This window comes from Cetorhinus maximus, chromosome 4 (assembly GCF_964194155.1).
Source record: "Cetorhinus maximus chromosome 4, sCetMax3.hap1.1, whole genome shotgun sequence".
NCBI classification, from domain to species: Eukaryota; Metazoa; Chordata; class Chondrichthyes; order Lamniformes; family Cetorhinidae; genus Cetorhinus; species Cetorhinus maximus.
In genome coordinates, this window is record NC_135882.1 from 137,060,642 (window position 1) to 137,076,436 (window position 15,795).

At 42.3% G+C, this 15,795-nt stretch overlaps 1 protein-coding gene across 1 annotated transcript in view; it reads left to right on the top strand.

The window, feature by feature from the left end:
- The window catches only part of scap (SREBF chaperone), a 171,160-nt gene that overhangs the window by 54,870 nt on the left and 100,495 nt on the right, over positions 1 to 15,795 (top strand). Inside the window, exon 3 of the mRNA XM_078540912.1 lies at positions 2,882 to 3,011. Coding sequence (XP_078397038.1) covers positions 2,882 to 3,011 — 130 coding nt within the window. The remainder of the gene's footprint in view (positions 1 to 2,881; positions 3,012 to 15,795) is intronic.

Genomic DNA, 15,795 nt, shown 5'->3' on the forward strand with positions numbered 1-15,795 from the left:
CAGGTTAGGCCTTTATTCATTAGAGTTTAAAAGAATGAGGGGTGATCTTATTGAAATGTACAAGATTCTGAGGGGGCTTGACAGGGTAGATGTTGAGAAGATGTTTCCACTAGTGGGAGAATCTCAAACTAGGGGACATATTTACAGAATAAGGGGACTCTCATTTAAAACTGAGATGCGAAGGAATTCTCTGAGGGTAGTGAATGTCTGGAATTCTCTACCCCAGAGAGTTGTGGAGGCTAGATAACTGTAAGTACTTAAAGAGGACTTAGATAGATTTTTAAAATAGCGAGGAATTGAGGGTTATGCGGTGCTGGCACGAAAGAGGAGTTGAGGCCTGGGGCAGATCAGCCATGATCTTACTGAATGGTGGGGCAGGCTTGAGGGTCTGAATGGCCTACTCCTCCTATTTCTTATGCTTATGCTCTTATCTCTTTGGACCTATACTTGCATATTTATCAGCCAGTCCAAGTCCTTAAAAGTCTCTGATTCCTAATATATCATAGTTTTCTTCTTCATCGTAGATATACGGGTACCCTATTTGCTCTGCAAGCTCCTAGCATTTCTGTATAGAACTTAGGGTGGACACTTTTCTCATTCATTTTCCAAACTTGTTTAACATTTTTCCTTTGCGTAATTGAAAGAAAAATTTATATATATAGTTCTTCAGAAGTACCAGACATCTCAAAGCGCCAATGAAATATTTTTCAAGTGTAAGGAAATATGGCAGCCAATTTATGCACTGGAAACTATCACAAACAGCAATGTGATAATGACCAGATAATCTATTTTTATTATGTTGATTAAGGGATAAATTTTGGCTAGGGCACAAGTGATAACTCCCTTCATCTCTTTGAAATAGTGCCATGGGATCTTTTACATCCACTCAAGCAGTCAGATGGGCCTTGGTTTAATATCTTATCCAAAAGGCAGCATCTTTGACAGTCCAGTATTCCCTCATCACTACACTGGAGTATCAGTTTTTATTGCTGTGCTCAAGCCTTGGAACTCAGAACCTTGTGACTCAGAGGCGAGAGTACGACTAACTGAATCATGGTTGACACATATAGTTTTTCTTTCTTTTCTTTCCCTGCCTTCAGTTGACCTCTTTTCTGTTCACTTTCACTTTTTCACATGTTTTGCTACATTTCCTATTTCTGTTGTTAACTTTATCATTCCTTACCAGGATATCCAGCTTCAAAATCTACCCCACTCTTCATTTATCATTTAAGAACATGGTGCAGTTGGGTTAAGGTGAAGTCCACCAAACTGTAATGCTTCTCCTGAGCTAATCACACTGTCCTAAAAAGTGAAACCTTCCTTTGACACAAATGCATAAACCATTCACCTTACCTTATCCTTCACCCTATCTTATCTTTCAAGCATGTACCACAGCTCCTAGGTGATAACTCTCCCTTTCCAGAGTCTTCCTCAGGTGCTTCATATCGGAAAGATCGATACCATTGTATCAGACCTTGCCACTAACTCCCTCCCCTAGCCTCTGACTCCATTCCTCTCTCTGGCAACTGCCTGAGGCTGAACCAGACGATTTGTAACTTCGGCATCATAGTTGACTCCAAGGTGAGCTTCCAGCTGCATTTCCAGCTCATCCGCATGATCTACCTGCTTCCACCTCTGCAATGTTGCCCTACCCTGACCCCCTTCATTCATTTGCTGCTGAAACCCTCATCCATGTTGTTTTTACCTCCAGACTTGACTATTCCAGATCTTCCACCTAAATAATCTTGAGCTCATCCAAAACTCTGCTTTTCTAACTCGCATCATGTCCAGTTCACCCATCACTTTTTTGTTCACTGACCAATACTGCTCCCTTGTCTGACAATACCTCAGTTTTAAAATCCTCATCCTTGTTTTCATATCATGTCTTGGCCTCACCCCTCCCTATCTCAGTAACTTCCTCCAACCCTCCCAAAATCTCTGTTCTCATCCAATTCTTGCCTCTTGATTTTAATGATTGTTCCACAGATGGCCATGCCTCAAATGCCAATGTTCTATCTCTGGAATTCCCAATCTAAACCTCCATTTCAGTTTTCTCCTTTAAGATGCTCCTTAAAACCTATCTTTTTGACCAAGCATTTGGTTATTTGTCATAATATCTCTATGTGCTCAGTGTCAGATTTTGTTTGAAGTTCCTGTAAAGCGCATTGGACCATTTAATTATGTTAAAGGTGCTAGGTAAATGCAAGTTGTTGTCTAGTACTTATTTTATGGGGAGGAGGAGATACTTGCAGAGTAATGATTTTCCTATCTTCTCACTTTCTCAGCAGACCTCCACATCAGTTGCCTTGCAGACTGCATACAATATTCCTAATTATGTTGAATTGCGATGTATAGATTTTGACTTTCTAACTCCAGATAGCATTTTGAATTTTATGTATATAGTGATGTATAGTTGTTTGCTTGACTGTCACACTGGATGGCAGAAAAATTTGATATGATGAATCATACAAGTTATCTTACTTGAATTTGAAGTAAAATGCTGTCCTCCTCCTTAAATACAGGATAGATATTTAATTTTGAGTAGCTTGCTACTTGTATGATTTACATTTGCACCCAACCGAATATACTTTGGTAGATAACACAATTGTGACTTTGGATTAGATCCTGAATGCTAAGTATGTGCAAGAGTGGATGGTGAAGCCTCAGCAATGTAGTTTGACTAATATTGTTTGTCAGAATCTGAGCTGGGGGAAAAAAAAAAAATTATTTTACAATGCCTTTCCAACACAATAAGTCACTCGCTGCACTTTAGAAGTAATTCAAGTGTGTCAAGACATCACAAGAATAGTTGAGGGGAAAATAATTGAAAGTATTTCTGGGATTTTTGTACTTAATTTTCTTTTGCTTTGATTTATCATAGTTATCCCTTATTAAAGCTACCTCTGCCAGGAACGGGGCCTGTGGAGTTCACAACACCTGTGAAGGACTACTCTGTACCCCCACTTGAACGAAATCCACGACACGCTGATCAGAATGATAGACCAGATTGGGTAAGTTCTGCATTGGTCAACTGTTTGACTATTACATCTCCTGTAGGGAAATTGTTACCATTTCGGCAAAGCAGGTAATGGTGAATCTAGAAAGAGAATTTTCAGACATTTAACCCTTGAGTACAGTACTAATGGTTGCAAGTTTATCAATAATAGCAGAAGTAATCTCATGATCACTTGTCACATAAGAGGTGTATCACATGAAGATATGTTGAACAAATTTCATGATACTGTCATAATATATAGTTAAAGGCATAAATATATAAACATAAAAAACACAAATTGAATGTCCAGATGAAACTATGAATATTATTTCTTTGTTTAAAGTTTGGAATGCAATTGAATTAAAAACAAAAATACCTACGAACATTCAAATTAGGAGCAGGGAGTAGGCCACTCGGCCCCTTGAGCCTGCTCTGCCATTCAGCAAGATCATGGCTGATCTGATCGTAACCTCAGCTCCACATTCCCACCTACCCCTTATAACCTTTCATCCCCTTGTTTATCAAGAATATATCTAGCTCTGCCTTAAAAATATTCAAATACTCTCCTTTGCAAATGGCAATGGAAGCAGAGTTCCAAAGACTCTCAACCCTCAGAAAAAACTCTCCTCATATTTGTCTTAAATGAGCAACCCCTTATCTTTAAACTATTACCCCTAGTTCTAGATTCTCCCACAAGAGGAAACATCCTCTCCACATCCACCCTGTCAAGACCCCTCAGGATCTTAAAGGTTTCAATCAAGTCGCTTCTTACTCTTCTAAACTCCAGTGGATACAAGCCTAGCCTGTCTGACCTTTCCTCATAAGGCAATGCGTCCTTTCCTGATATTAGTCTAGTGAACCTTCTCTGAACTGCTTCTAATGCATTTACCTCCTTCCTTAAATAAGGAGACCATTAATTGAATAAAATGGTTGGCCTCATTCTGTGACTCAACTTACTGCTGATGCAGGATTCTGTACCAATTTGACAATGGTGTAGTTTTTTCCTCAGCCTTAAATAGAATTGGTCTCTTTTTGTTATTCATGGGATGTGGGCATTGCCAGCATTTATTGCCCATCCCTAATTCTCCTTGAGAAGATTGTGGTGAGCTCTGTTCTCGAGCCGCTACAGTCCATGTGGTAAGGGTAATCTCGCAGTGCTGTTGGCTAGGGAATTCTGGGATTTTGACCCCGTGATGATCGAGGCCCAGCAGCATATTCCCAACACACCGTCGTGGATGACTTGGAGGGGAACTTGCAGTTGGTAGCGCTCTAATGCACCTGCTACACTTGTCCTTCTGGATGGTAGAGTCGCAGGTTTGGGAGGTGCTTTTTGCAAGTTTTTGCAGTGCATAGTTCAGAGTAGATAGTTCAGAGTAGCTATGGTGCACCAGTAATGGAGGCAGTGAATGTTTAAGGTGGTGAATGGGGCACCAGTCAAGCTGGCTGCTTCACCCTGGTTAGCGTCAAGCTTCTTGATTGGTATTGGAGCTGTGCTCATCCTCATCCAGGCAAGTGGAGAGTATTCTGTCAGATTTCTAACTTGTGTCTTGGAAAGGCTATGGGGAATTAGGAGTTGAGTTCTTGCCACAGAATACACAGCCACTGAACTGTTCTTTTAGTCACACTATTTTTGTTAGTTCAGTTAAGTTTCTAGTCAGTAGAGACCCCTCCCACCCCAGGCCTGAATGTTGTCCAGGTCTTGCTTCATGTGGGCATGGACTGCTTCATCTAAGAAGGTGTGAAGGAAACTGAATACCGTAAAGTCCCACAGTTTGCGACTTCCTTGTTCACAAATACACCTACCACACTTTTTACTTTCTGGAAGCATTGCCCATCGCATGAGCAATGCTCACTTATCCGCGGTTTATCCTCGCTTGCTCTCTTCTTTACCTGGGGAGACAGCAGTCATGACGGAACGACCAGAAGTACAATAACGGCTCTATTCAAATTTAAACCTTCACTGATGTATTGCTCAGAGGCTCCCCTGTCTGTTCCATACAGGTACTACACCACATATTTGCTGGAGAGCCCAGTACTGCCCTCGCATGGCTGGAATAGAGCTAATTGAATCCCATTCAAAAATGTGTTCCCCCCTTTGTGATTTCGTCGTTTACGAGATATCGTGGGAACGTTACCCCTGCGAGCGGCAGGACTTTACTGTACTGTCATCAGCAAATTCCCCACTTCTGACCTTGTGATGGAGAGAAGGTCATTAATGAAGCAGCTGAAGACAGTTGGGTCTAGTCTCTGCCCTGAGGAACTCCTGCATTGATGTCTTGAGGCTGAGATGATTGGCTTCCAACAACCATATCATTTTCCTTTGTACTAGGTTATGACTCCAGCCAGTGGAGATCTTCTCCCTGAATCCCACTGACTTTAATTTTACTTTGGCTCCTTGATGCCACACTCAATCAAATGCAGCCCTTGTTGTTTTGACCTCACCTCTGGAATTTGGCTCTTTTGTTTGAGCCAAGACTCTAATGAGGTCCTGTGCTGAGTGGTCCTGGTAGAACCCAAACTGAACATTGGTGAGCTGGTTATTGGTGAGTAAGTGCTATTGATGGCACTTTCTATTACTTTGCTGATGATTGAGAGTACACTAGTGGGGTTGGATTTGCCCTTCTTTCTTTGCAGACAAGACATACCTGTGCAATCTTTCATTTTGTTGGAGAGGTGTCAATGTTGCAGTTGTACTGGCACACTGTGGCTAGGCGTGTTCTGGAGCTCAAGTCTTTAGAGCACCCCAACCATGATGTTGTCAGGGCCTTTAGCCTTTGCTGCATCTGTTGCACTCAGCCATTTCTTGATATCACATGGAGCTTATCAAATTGGCTGAAGACTGGCATTTGTGAAGGTGGTGACCTCAGGTGGAGGCCGAGATGGATCATCCATGGGCCTTGACATCATTAAAGGAGGATATTTTCATGGAGCCTCCTCCGCCCATTCGTTGTTTAATTGTCCACCACCATTCATGGACATGACAGAGCACAGAACTTTGATCTGATCCATTGGTTGCGGGATTGCTTAGCCCTCTCTCTCTAGCATGCTGTTACCACTGTTCAGCATGTATGTAGCCCTTCATTGTAGCTTCACCAGGTTGGCACCTCATTTTAGATAAGCTCAGTGCTGCTTCTGATGTGCTCTTTTACACTCCTCCTTGAATCAGGTTTGATTCTCTGGCTTGATGTGATAGGTAGAGTGAGGGATATGCTGGGCCACAAAGTTACAGATTGCGCTAGAATAAAATTTTCCCTCTGGCCCTCAGCACATCCTCAGCGCTTCCTCAATGGTTCTTCTGAGTGGTGTACAATACGGAGGACTACTATGTCACCAGCTGAGGGAGGGCGATAGGTGGTAATCATCAAAAGGTTTCCATGCCCATGTTTGACCTGATGCCATGGGGTGCAGAGTCAATATTAAGCACTTCCAAGGCCACTCCCTCTCGATTGCATAGTACTGTGCAGCCACCTCCAGTGGGTTTGACCTACCAATGTGAAAGGATATACCCAGATTGGTGATGATCCCTTGTGCAATCCCTGTTCCTCTGGCTGTCTATCTTCTTGCTGCCTGCATTACTCTTACTGCTGCTTCGCATGTTTCAATTTCAATGTTTCTAATTAGAATGCCTTTTCCTTCTTTTTCTCCTCAAACTTATACATATCTACTGACCTTCCAATTGTGCTAACTCAATGGTCACAAAATCCGGCTCTATAGTGCCAGTAGTTTCAGCACTATGGGTGACATTTTAATAGAAAAATGGCATGTATGTCATTTTTGCCCACCTGTGTTGCCTTTCCCAAACTTATTGAGACCATTAGTGTGGATGTTAGATGCATGTGTCGGGAGTCTGCAGGTTCAGAGTCTAATGCTGATTTGATGCAAGAGCAGCCATTTTCGTCCTTGCCACTCAGGTTGCTACCTTCTTTTAAACATGTGCATCTGAACATATGTTCAGCAACACAGTGGAACTCCCCTTCCCCCTCCCCTGCCTCCAACCTCACCATCAATGCTATTTCAAGAGATCATCAACAATTTATATATTAGCTGTTTATTACTTACTGCTGTAGAAGTACTGAGTGCTTGGAAGAATTGGTAATTGTTGGCTCAATTTTCAAGAGGAGGCGGGGTGTTTTTCCCAATGTCATGGCTAATATTTATCCCTTAATTTGGGATCACAAAACCTGCATCACAAAAACAGATTATCTTATTATCACACCTCTGTTTGTGGGAGCTTGCTGTGCAAATAGTTTGCCACATTTCTTACATTACAACAGTGACTACACTTCAAAAATATTTCATTGGCTATAAAATACTTTGGGGCGTCATTGTGGTTACAAAAGGCGCAATGTAAATGCAATTCTTTCCTTCTGTTTTTAGACATTACTGTTTGGATGTTAGATGAGCACAGAACTAGTTTTGGCCTTCATTCCCTTTATGGTTGTTTCTCTCCCGACACTCGCTATCTAGACTCATAACTAAATAATTGATCACTTAAGTGAAGTGTGGCTCCCAGCTAAGATGTCTTTGTTTTGCACACTGTCCTCTATTTTTAATTGTTCAACATAAATGTCAAATTGACATCCTTCGTCTATTGAGATTAATTCACTGTGCAGTCAGAGACTGAACTGTGAAATGGAAGTTCATTGAAACATTTGGCACAAAAGGAGGCCATTTGATTCATCATGTCCGCTGACCAAAAAAGAGCTATCCAGCCTAATTCCATTTTCCATCTCTTGCTGTGTAGTCCTGTAGGTTAAGGCAGTTTAACTATATATCCAAATACTTTTAGATGTAATGAGAGTTTCTGCTTCTACCACTGATACTTCTCAGTCATGTAGAGAAGAAAACATGCATTTTTAATTAAAAACATACAGAACTCCATTAAAGTAGATACATATTATTACTCTTTCTGGTGCCTCTGAAGTCCTCAGACATCAAAGATTTTACAACATGCTTCCTTGTCCAATTTTTCTTCCTCCCTTCCTGACTTGAAACTAATGATGGGCTGGGTAATGAATGCACGGTAATAGCAATGCTTAACTTCCTTATATGGCTGTTTATTTTGTTTGTGAACCTTGTACCTACTTTGACTCTTTTGGGGGCATGGGGTTAGGAGTGGTGGTGCTTATAGCTGAATTCTCATCTGAGTCACATCCAATAGGTCACAAGATAGTAATCAGCACTTCCATTCCCAGTTGTTATCCAGGGATACTAAGGTCATTTGCACCATTTACTGAAAAAAATCCACAAAAACAAACTACAGAGGCCAGAAGCCAAACCTGGAATTTAGAATTAGGTCGCAGCTCAACTGCAATCTCATTTAATGACAGAACAACCCCGAAGGGCTAAATGATTTACTTAAGTTCTTTTGTTCCTGTTCTGCTTGTCTCATTGCCACAATATACAGTATATTTGACTAATAAGCCATTAGGCGCATGTTGTAGATTTTTAAACAATTATTCTTCTCTTTTCCAAAAAGGTCCACCATAATAATGAACTTGTGATTATATCATGACAGTTATTGAATACAGGTTTGAAAAAAGGCCTTACTACTTATCCTCAATTACAGTATACTGTACTCCCACATACACCTATTATTAATTTAAATCTTGAGATTTTCTTGAAGAAAAATATTATTTATTTTAAATGGATTGTTTTCCAGATATCCCAATAGCCCTGAGCCAGAGATAACTTACGATGATTTATTCACTGTTTTATATCTTATTGACCTATCTCATTCTCTCAAGTCTTGCTTTCTTTACAATGTCAGTCAAATAGCCCTGAGTTTTCTTGCTGCTATGGAGTATTGTGTAAAAGAGAGTTTAATGCCTGAGGCCAACAAGGCTGAAGAAATACAGCTAGTAAGATTATTCTCCTTACTGAGTAACAACTTCTAAATTTGAATGTGTATACCTTATTTTGCAGTATTAAATGTGCTCCCATGAATATTTTAATGTTAGTAACACTTTACCATTATATTTGATCCTGAGATGAGCTTCTGACCACATATTCATCCAATCACCAAGACTATCTACTTCCGCCTCTGTAACCTCGCCCGACCCTGGCCCTTGCTCAGCTCAAACACTCCTCCATGCCCTTGTCACCTTTTAGAAGTGAATATTCTAATGCTATCCTGGCCAGCATACTAACTCCCCACCCCCTTATATAAACTTACGTTCATTCAGAACTCTTCTGCCTAGATCTTAACTTGCACCAAGGCTTGATCAGCCATCACACCTATGCTTGCTGATCTACACTAGCGTCCGGTATGACATCGCCTCAGTTTTAAAATCCTCATCCTTGTTTTCAAATCCCCCCATGGCCTCACCCCTCCTTATTCTGTAATCTCTGTTTGCCTTACAAGCTTTGATGTCTCTGCAGTCCTGTAATCTGGCATTTTGTGAATGCCCGATTTTAATCTCAACACCACTGGTGGTTGTGCTTTCAGCTGTCTTGGCCCTAAACTCTGGAATTTCATCCCTAAACCCCTCTGCCTTTCTACCTCTCTCACCTCCTTTAGGTGTTCCGTGAAACCTACCTCTTAACCCAAACATTTGTTCAGCTGACCTGATATCTCCTCCTGTGGCTTGGTGTCAAAAGCTTTTATTGAAACAGCCCTTGTTAAGCACTTTAGGATATTTTGCAACATTAAATGTGCTTTATAAATGCAAGTTGTAGAGACAAAGGGTCAAACTGAAGATCAAATAGTCAGTCTTCAGATTGTCCTTTCTGAATTTCTCCACCATCTCTTCTGAAGGCATTGCTGTGAATACGGTTCTGTGGTTGTCAACAACCCTTCAGTACTTCATCTAAGTGCCATCCTTCCTCTCACCTTGAGAAAGAGTGCAAGAGCAAAACAGACAAGCTTCATTGCGGCTTGCCCTCTATACGTGAACTTTCCAGCAGTCAATGGACGGTTATTAGGATTCGGAATTCTAATTGATTTCTTTCTCCCTCTTCCCTCAACACAAATCTGTGCCCTAAGGCTTCTAGGTCTCTCTCTCTCCCTGTCTTGTCTCCCTCTCACTCTTTCTTCCTCTCTCCTTATTTCCCTCTCCCTGAAGTACCATATCAACCAGGAGCTGGGACATAAAAAATTTCAACAGGGTAAGTATAGCAGTAAGTGAATTAATAAGAGTATTAGCACAGAACAGGTCTGGAGGCATTAATTAAAATCAGTAGTTTAAACAAGGTGCTAACTAGATTCTGAAACAGGAAATAGAGTAGTTCGTTGGATGGGCAGCTGAGGTCTACTTCTTGCAATTTGTGAGCCATGTATGAACTCCAGGACACTTCATGTGTCCTGGGGACTACGTGTGTAAGAAGTGTCTCCAGCTGCTTAAGCTTGAGCTCAGAATTTCTGAGCTTGAGGGGTAGCTGGAGACACTGTGGAGCAGCATGGAGGATGTGAGTTTCTTGGATCATACATTCCAGGAGGTGATCACCTTACAGGCAATGAGAGTTCAGGATAGTAGATAGCACTAGAGAAGAAAGAGGCAGGAAATACAGGAGTCGTCTTGGTGTGTGCCTTTATCGATCTGGTACTTAGCATCGGAGACTACTAGGAGTGATGACACCTTGAAAGTGTACACCATTGACAATGGAATCCACAAGGGAAAACAGCAAAGAGTAGACATGCAATCGAGTTTCCACACTTGGAGACAGAGAGGTGTTTCTGTAACCGTCATCTTGAGTCCTGCATGTCCTGGGTGCTAGGTTAAAGGATATCACGGAGAGGGTGCAGAATATTCTGCAAGGAGGAGGGGATGAATCCTTGGCTCAAGCCCCAGAACTCGTCCTATCTATTCATGAGGGATGGATTGCACCTTCACAATGTGCTCATGGCAAGGTTCACTAGTGTGGTTGGGGAGGGTTAAACTGAATTGACAGAGGGATGGGAACCAAGATATAGAAGCAAAAAAGAGGAATAAGGTAGATAAAGGAGTGAGTTTTGGATAGCGCTAGAGGAGTAAGTAGTACCATATTAGATAGGAGAAGACTAAGAAGGAATACAAAGAAAGGTTTACAATGTATAACTTGTTATCATATGTAATCACACAAAGTGTGGTGAATAAGTTTGGTGAGCTACAAGCACAAATAGCTGTGTGAAAGTTTGATGTGACAATAATGGAAAAGTCGCTTAAAATGGTTAGGACTGGGCACTAAACATTCAAGGATGCAAAGTGTTCAGAAAAGATAGGGAAGGAATAAAGGGATTACTGATTAGGAAAAACATTGTCATGTTGGGAAGAGAGGATGTCCTAGAGGGAATAAAGGCAGAATCCATTTGGTCAGAGTTGAGAAGCAAAAAGGGAATGACCGTGCTACAGGAGTATTCTATTGGCTGACAAATAGTGAGAGCGCGAGAGAGAGATTTTCCAGTGCGAAGGGAACATATCCACATGACATTCAATGATGAGATGAGCAATAAGTGCATTTAGAACATGCTAAACAAACTCAAAGACTCTAAATCTCCTGGTGCAGATCGATTGAATCCACGAATTTTAAAAGAATCTAGAAAAGAGAGAGCGGAGACATTACTACTCATATTTAATAATTCATTAGAAAAAGTCATAGTTCCAGAGGACTAGCTGATAGCTAATGTCAATTCTGTATTTAAGAATGGGGACAAGACATGTCCAGGGAATTGTGGACGAGTCAGATTAATGTCAATGGTAGGACAAATAATGGAATCCCTACAAAAGGAGAAAACAGAAGAACATCTAGAAATATAATAATGAATAGTCAGCATGGATTTCAAAAGGGAAAATCTTGCTTGACCAACCTTATTTAATTTTTTGAGGAGGTAACCGATATAATTTATCTGGATCTTTGAAAAGGTGTGCCATAATAGACTAATGAATAAGGTCAGAGAATGTCGAGTCAAGGGACAAGTGGCAGAATGGATTGCTAGCTGGCTTCAAGACAAAGTGGAGAATGGGAAGTCAGGGGTAGTTATTCAGAGTGGGAGAAGATGGGATATGGTGCTCAACAAGGATCAGTGCTGTGACCACTGCTGTCCACAATTTACATTAACAATTTGGACTGTGGAATCAAAAAAACAATTTCTGAATTGGCAGTTGACCTCAAATTGGGTGGTGATAGTCCATACTGAGGAGGACTGCAACAAATTACAGGAGGGCATTAATAAACTTGCAGATTGGGCAAATAATTGGCATATGAAGTTCACAAATAAATGAGGTAGTACATTTTGGTTGGGAAAATAGGGAGATCACTTATTACTTGGAAGGGTAGAGGAATAAAGGTATCTCAGTACAAACGCATCAACCATACAGTTGTGCCACAGGCTAGTAAGGCCGTTAAAAAAAAACAAATCAAGTTTTGTTTTTAAAGGGATAGAATTGAAAAATAGGGAAGTTATGTTAAAGTTGTATCGAACCTTGGTAGTAGTATTACAGTTCGCTCGGAGTTTGAGTTTCTGTGGCAATATACACTTTTACTTTAGATAGTGATGGTAGAGGCTCCAACTTCCTTTCCATCACGTGGCTGACCAGGAATCTCTCCTGTTCTTGGAGCCTTCCATTGCCATATGTTGGAAGTATTTGCACGTTGATAATCAGCCTTTTTGGCTGCTTTATGAATGCACCTTCCTTGACCTAGGGTGGGACTCAAACGCGGAGCTTCTGGCTCAGAGGCAGAGACACTACCCATTGCATCACAAGACCTATCGAACCTTGGTTAGACCACAATTAGAGTACTGCATGCAGTTCTAGTTGCTATATTATAACAAAGATATGAAGGCACTGAAGAGGGTGCAGAGAATGCTAAGGATGGCACCAGAAGTACATGGGCATACCTATCAGGAAAGGTTTGAGGCTAAGCTTCTTCTCTTGGGGGGATAAAAAGGCTGATGGATGAACTAATAGAGGTCTTTAAAATTATCAAAGGTTTTGATAGAGCAGAAAGAGAGAATGTCCCCTCAGATGGGGAACAGCATGACTTGAGACCATCAATATAAGATAGTTACCAAGAAATCCAATAGGGAATCCAGAAGAAACTTCTTTACCCAAAGAGTGGTAAGAATGTGGAACTCATTACCACAGGGTGTGGTTGAAATGAATAGTATCAATGTATTTAAGGGGAAGCTGGACAAGCATTTCAGGCGTTTAAGATGGTAGATTTCAATGAGGAAAGATGGGAGGCAGCTCAAGTGGAGCACAAATACCATCATGGACTGGTTGGGCTGAATGGCCTGTTTTTCTGCCGTACATGTTATGTATTCCTATGTACCCCTACCACATTTCTTTTCATTCCCCTACTTGAATGGTCTCCATCACCACAGTGTGTCATGAGTCACCTAATCAAAATCATTCTAAGAATCATGATGAGAGAACGAAGCAGAATTAGACCAGAGGTATCAGAAGAACAATATGGATTCTTTGAAGGAAAAGGAAGAAGAAATACAACATTTGTGTTCAGAACTGTAATGGAGAGAGCAATAGAAGTCCAAAAATATACATACCTGTGTTTTATAGATTACACCAAGGCATTTGACAGAGTGAGGCAAAAACAGATGTTTGGAATTCTACATAACTTGAACATAGAAAGGGAGGATTTAAGACTGCTGCAGAACATATACTGGGACCAAACATCAGAAGTCAGAATAAACAATAAATGCAGTGAATGAATTGCTACAAAAAGAGGAGTGCGACAAGATTGTGGTCTGTCTCAGACCTTTTCAATCTCTCCAGTGAAATGATTTTAAGAAATCAATCAGTTACCCGGAATTTTAGTGGGTAGACGAATTATAAATAATTTGATGTATGTGGGTGACATAGTAATTATGGCAGATGCAGAGGAAAATCTGCAAAGACTCCAGCCAAATTTGTAACAAACAGTAACAGATGTGGATTATCATTAAACTTCAGAAAAACTGTATGCATGGTAATAGCAAAGAAAAGGGATTATCTTTAGATGCAAATAACAGTGGAATTGAAAAAAATAGAGCAAATAGAATCATTTTCTTATTTGGGTAGCCTAATAATATCTGATGGGAAAAGCACTCAAGACATTAGGAAGCACAGAACGCTTGTAAAACAAAGTTTCAGAAAAATGTCAGACTGCTTTAGAAATAGGAACTCTCTATGGAAAGCATACGAACAAAGAGTAGGAGTAGGCCATTCAGCCCTTTGAGCCTTCTCCGCCATTTAATAAGAACATGGCTGATCTGATAGTAACCTGGAATCTGCATCCCACCTACCCCCGATAATCTTTCATCCCCTTGCTTAACAAGAATCCATCCATCTCTGTCTTAAAAATATTCAACGCAGAATGATATTAATAAAATACTACATCTGGTGAATGTTACTGTATGGATATGAAAGTTGGAGTATAAGCAAAACAATGAAAGATAAATTAAGGCAACAGTGATGTGGGGCAGAATTTTCTCCATGTTGGACGGGCCGAGCGGGCACGGACGTTCCGGTCCGCGGCACCATTTTACGCAGGCAGGCCAATTAAGGCCCGCCCAGCATAATGCACGACTCCCAAGGATAGCAGGAGTGGACGGGCGGCAGCAGGAATGCAATGACCGCCAGGTCAATTGATGACCCAGCAGCCTGTTTAAATGAAGCGCTGGCAGCCTTGGAAAGGCCGCTCACAATGGCAAGTAGAAGGGCTCAGCAGAGGGCTTCTGGTGAGCAGACCAGGCTGGAGGGTAGGCCAGCAGAGCAGGCCAGAGCATAGGGCAGTGGAGCAGGCCAGGCCAGAGGGCAGGGCAGTGGGGCATTGTGCCCCTCAGTTTTCGGATGAGTGCCTAGTTGCCCTCCTGGAGGAGGTGGCAGCATGGTGGGAAGTCCTGCTTCCAAGGGACAGGAGGCGGAGTTCCCCCCAACTGACCAAACGTGCCTGGGAGGAGGTGGCCAAGATCCCATGATATGGTGCAATGCATGTGGGTCCAGTTCCACAAGAGATTCAATGACCTCCTGCACTCGGGAAAGGTGAGTCCCATGTTGGCAGACGTCACTTAATGCAGCCATCAGCCTTTCCCCCCCAAGGCTCCCAACATCTCTGAGTGCAGTTACAGCATTGAATCCTTCACGCCATGTTTCCCTCACTAAGTGGGCTAGCAGATGTTGCCCATGCCTAGTTCACCCTGAGAGGGTATTGCTGAGATTGGTTCTACACCCGGAGCATGTGTGCTACTGACACCCAGCGTATAGATTCGGGGGCAAACTCAAGGATCTGCATCCAGGCATAGTGCTGGAACTGCAAAACATATCAAAGTCAGGGTGCTAACATGCTGGGAGGGGAGCTACCAGCTGGCAGGGAGCTTCCAGCTGGCAGGGAGCTTCCAGATGGCGGGGCACCAATCCATCTGCTGGCCTTTGCGTTTCACGTGCTTGTGCCTCCTTGTTTTGCAAGGTTAGACCTTGTGGTGCCAAATGTGATGGAGGCAGCATTTGGGCAAGGTGGGGGTCAGCCCTGGCTTCTTTGTGCGAGTGTGCGGCAGCTACGGGGTGACGAAGTACTGGAGCCCTGCAATGTCCCACTCTGGTTGGGTTGGCAGGGATACAGTGGGAATCCAGGTACAGGGTGGACTAATCAATGCTCTTCTCTCCTTTTCAGGAGAAGACTGCACACAATTCCGCTGAGCCGATGTGGACTGGTGGAGGCCAGGCCCAGTCGGCCATCGTGACTCGATTCGAACAGCAAGCCATGGATCCGGAGAGGTGCCAGGCGCTCAGGTCCACCATTGGCGGTGAGGCTGGGGTGCCATGGGGAGGTATGTTTGCTGAGCATTGAGGTCACCATGTGTGTCCCAGCAGTCTTGGCACTGC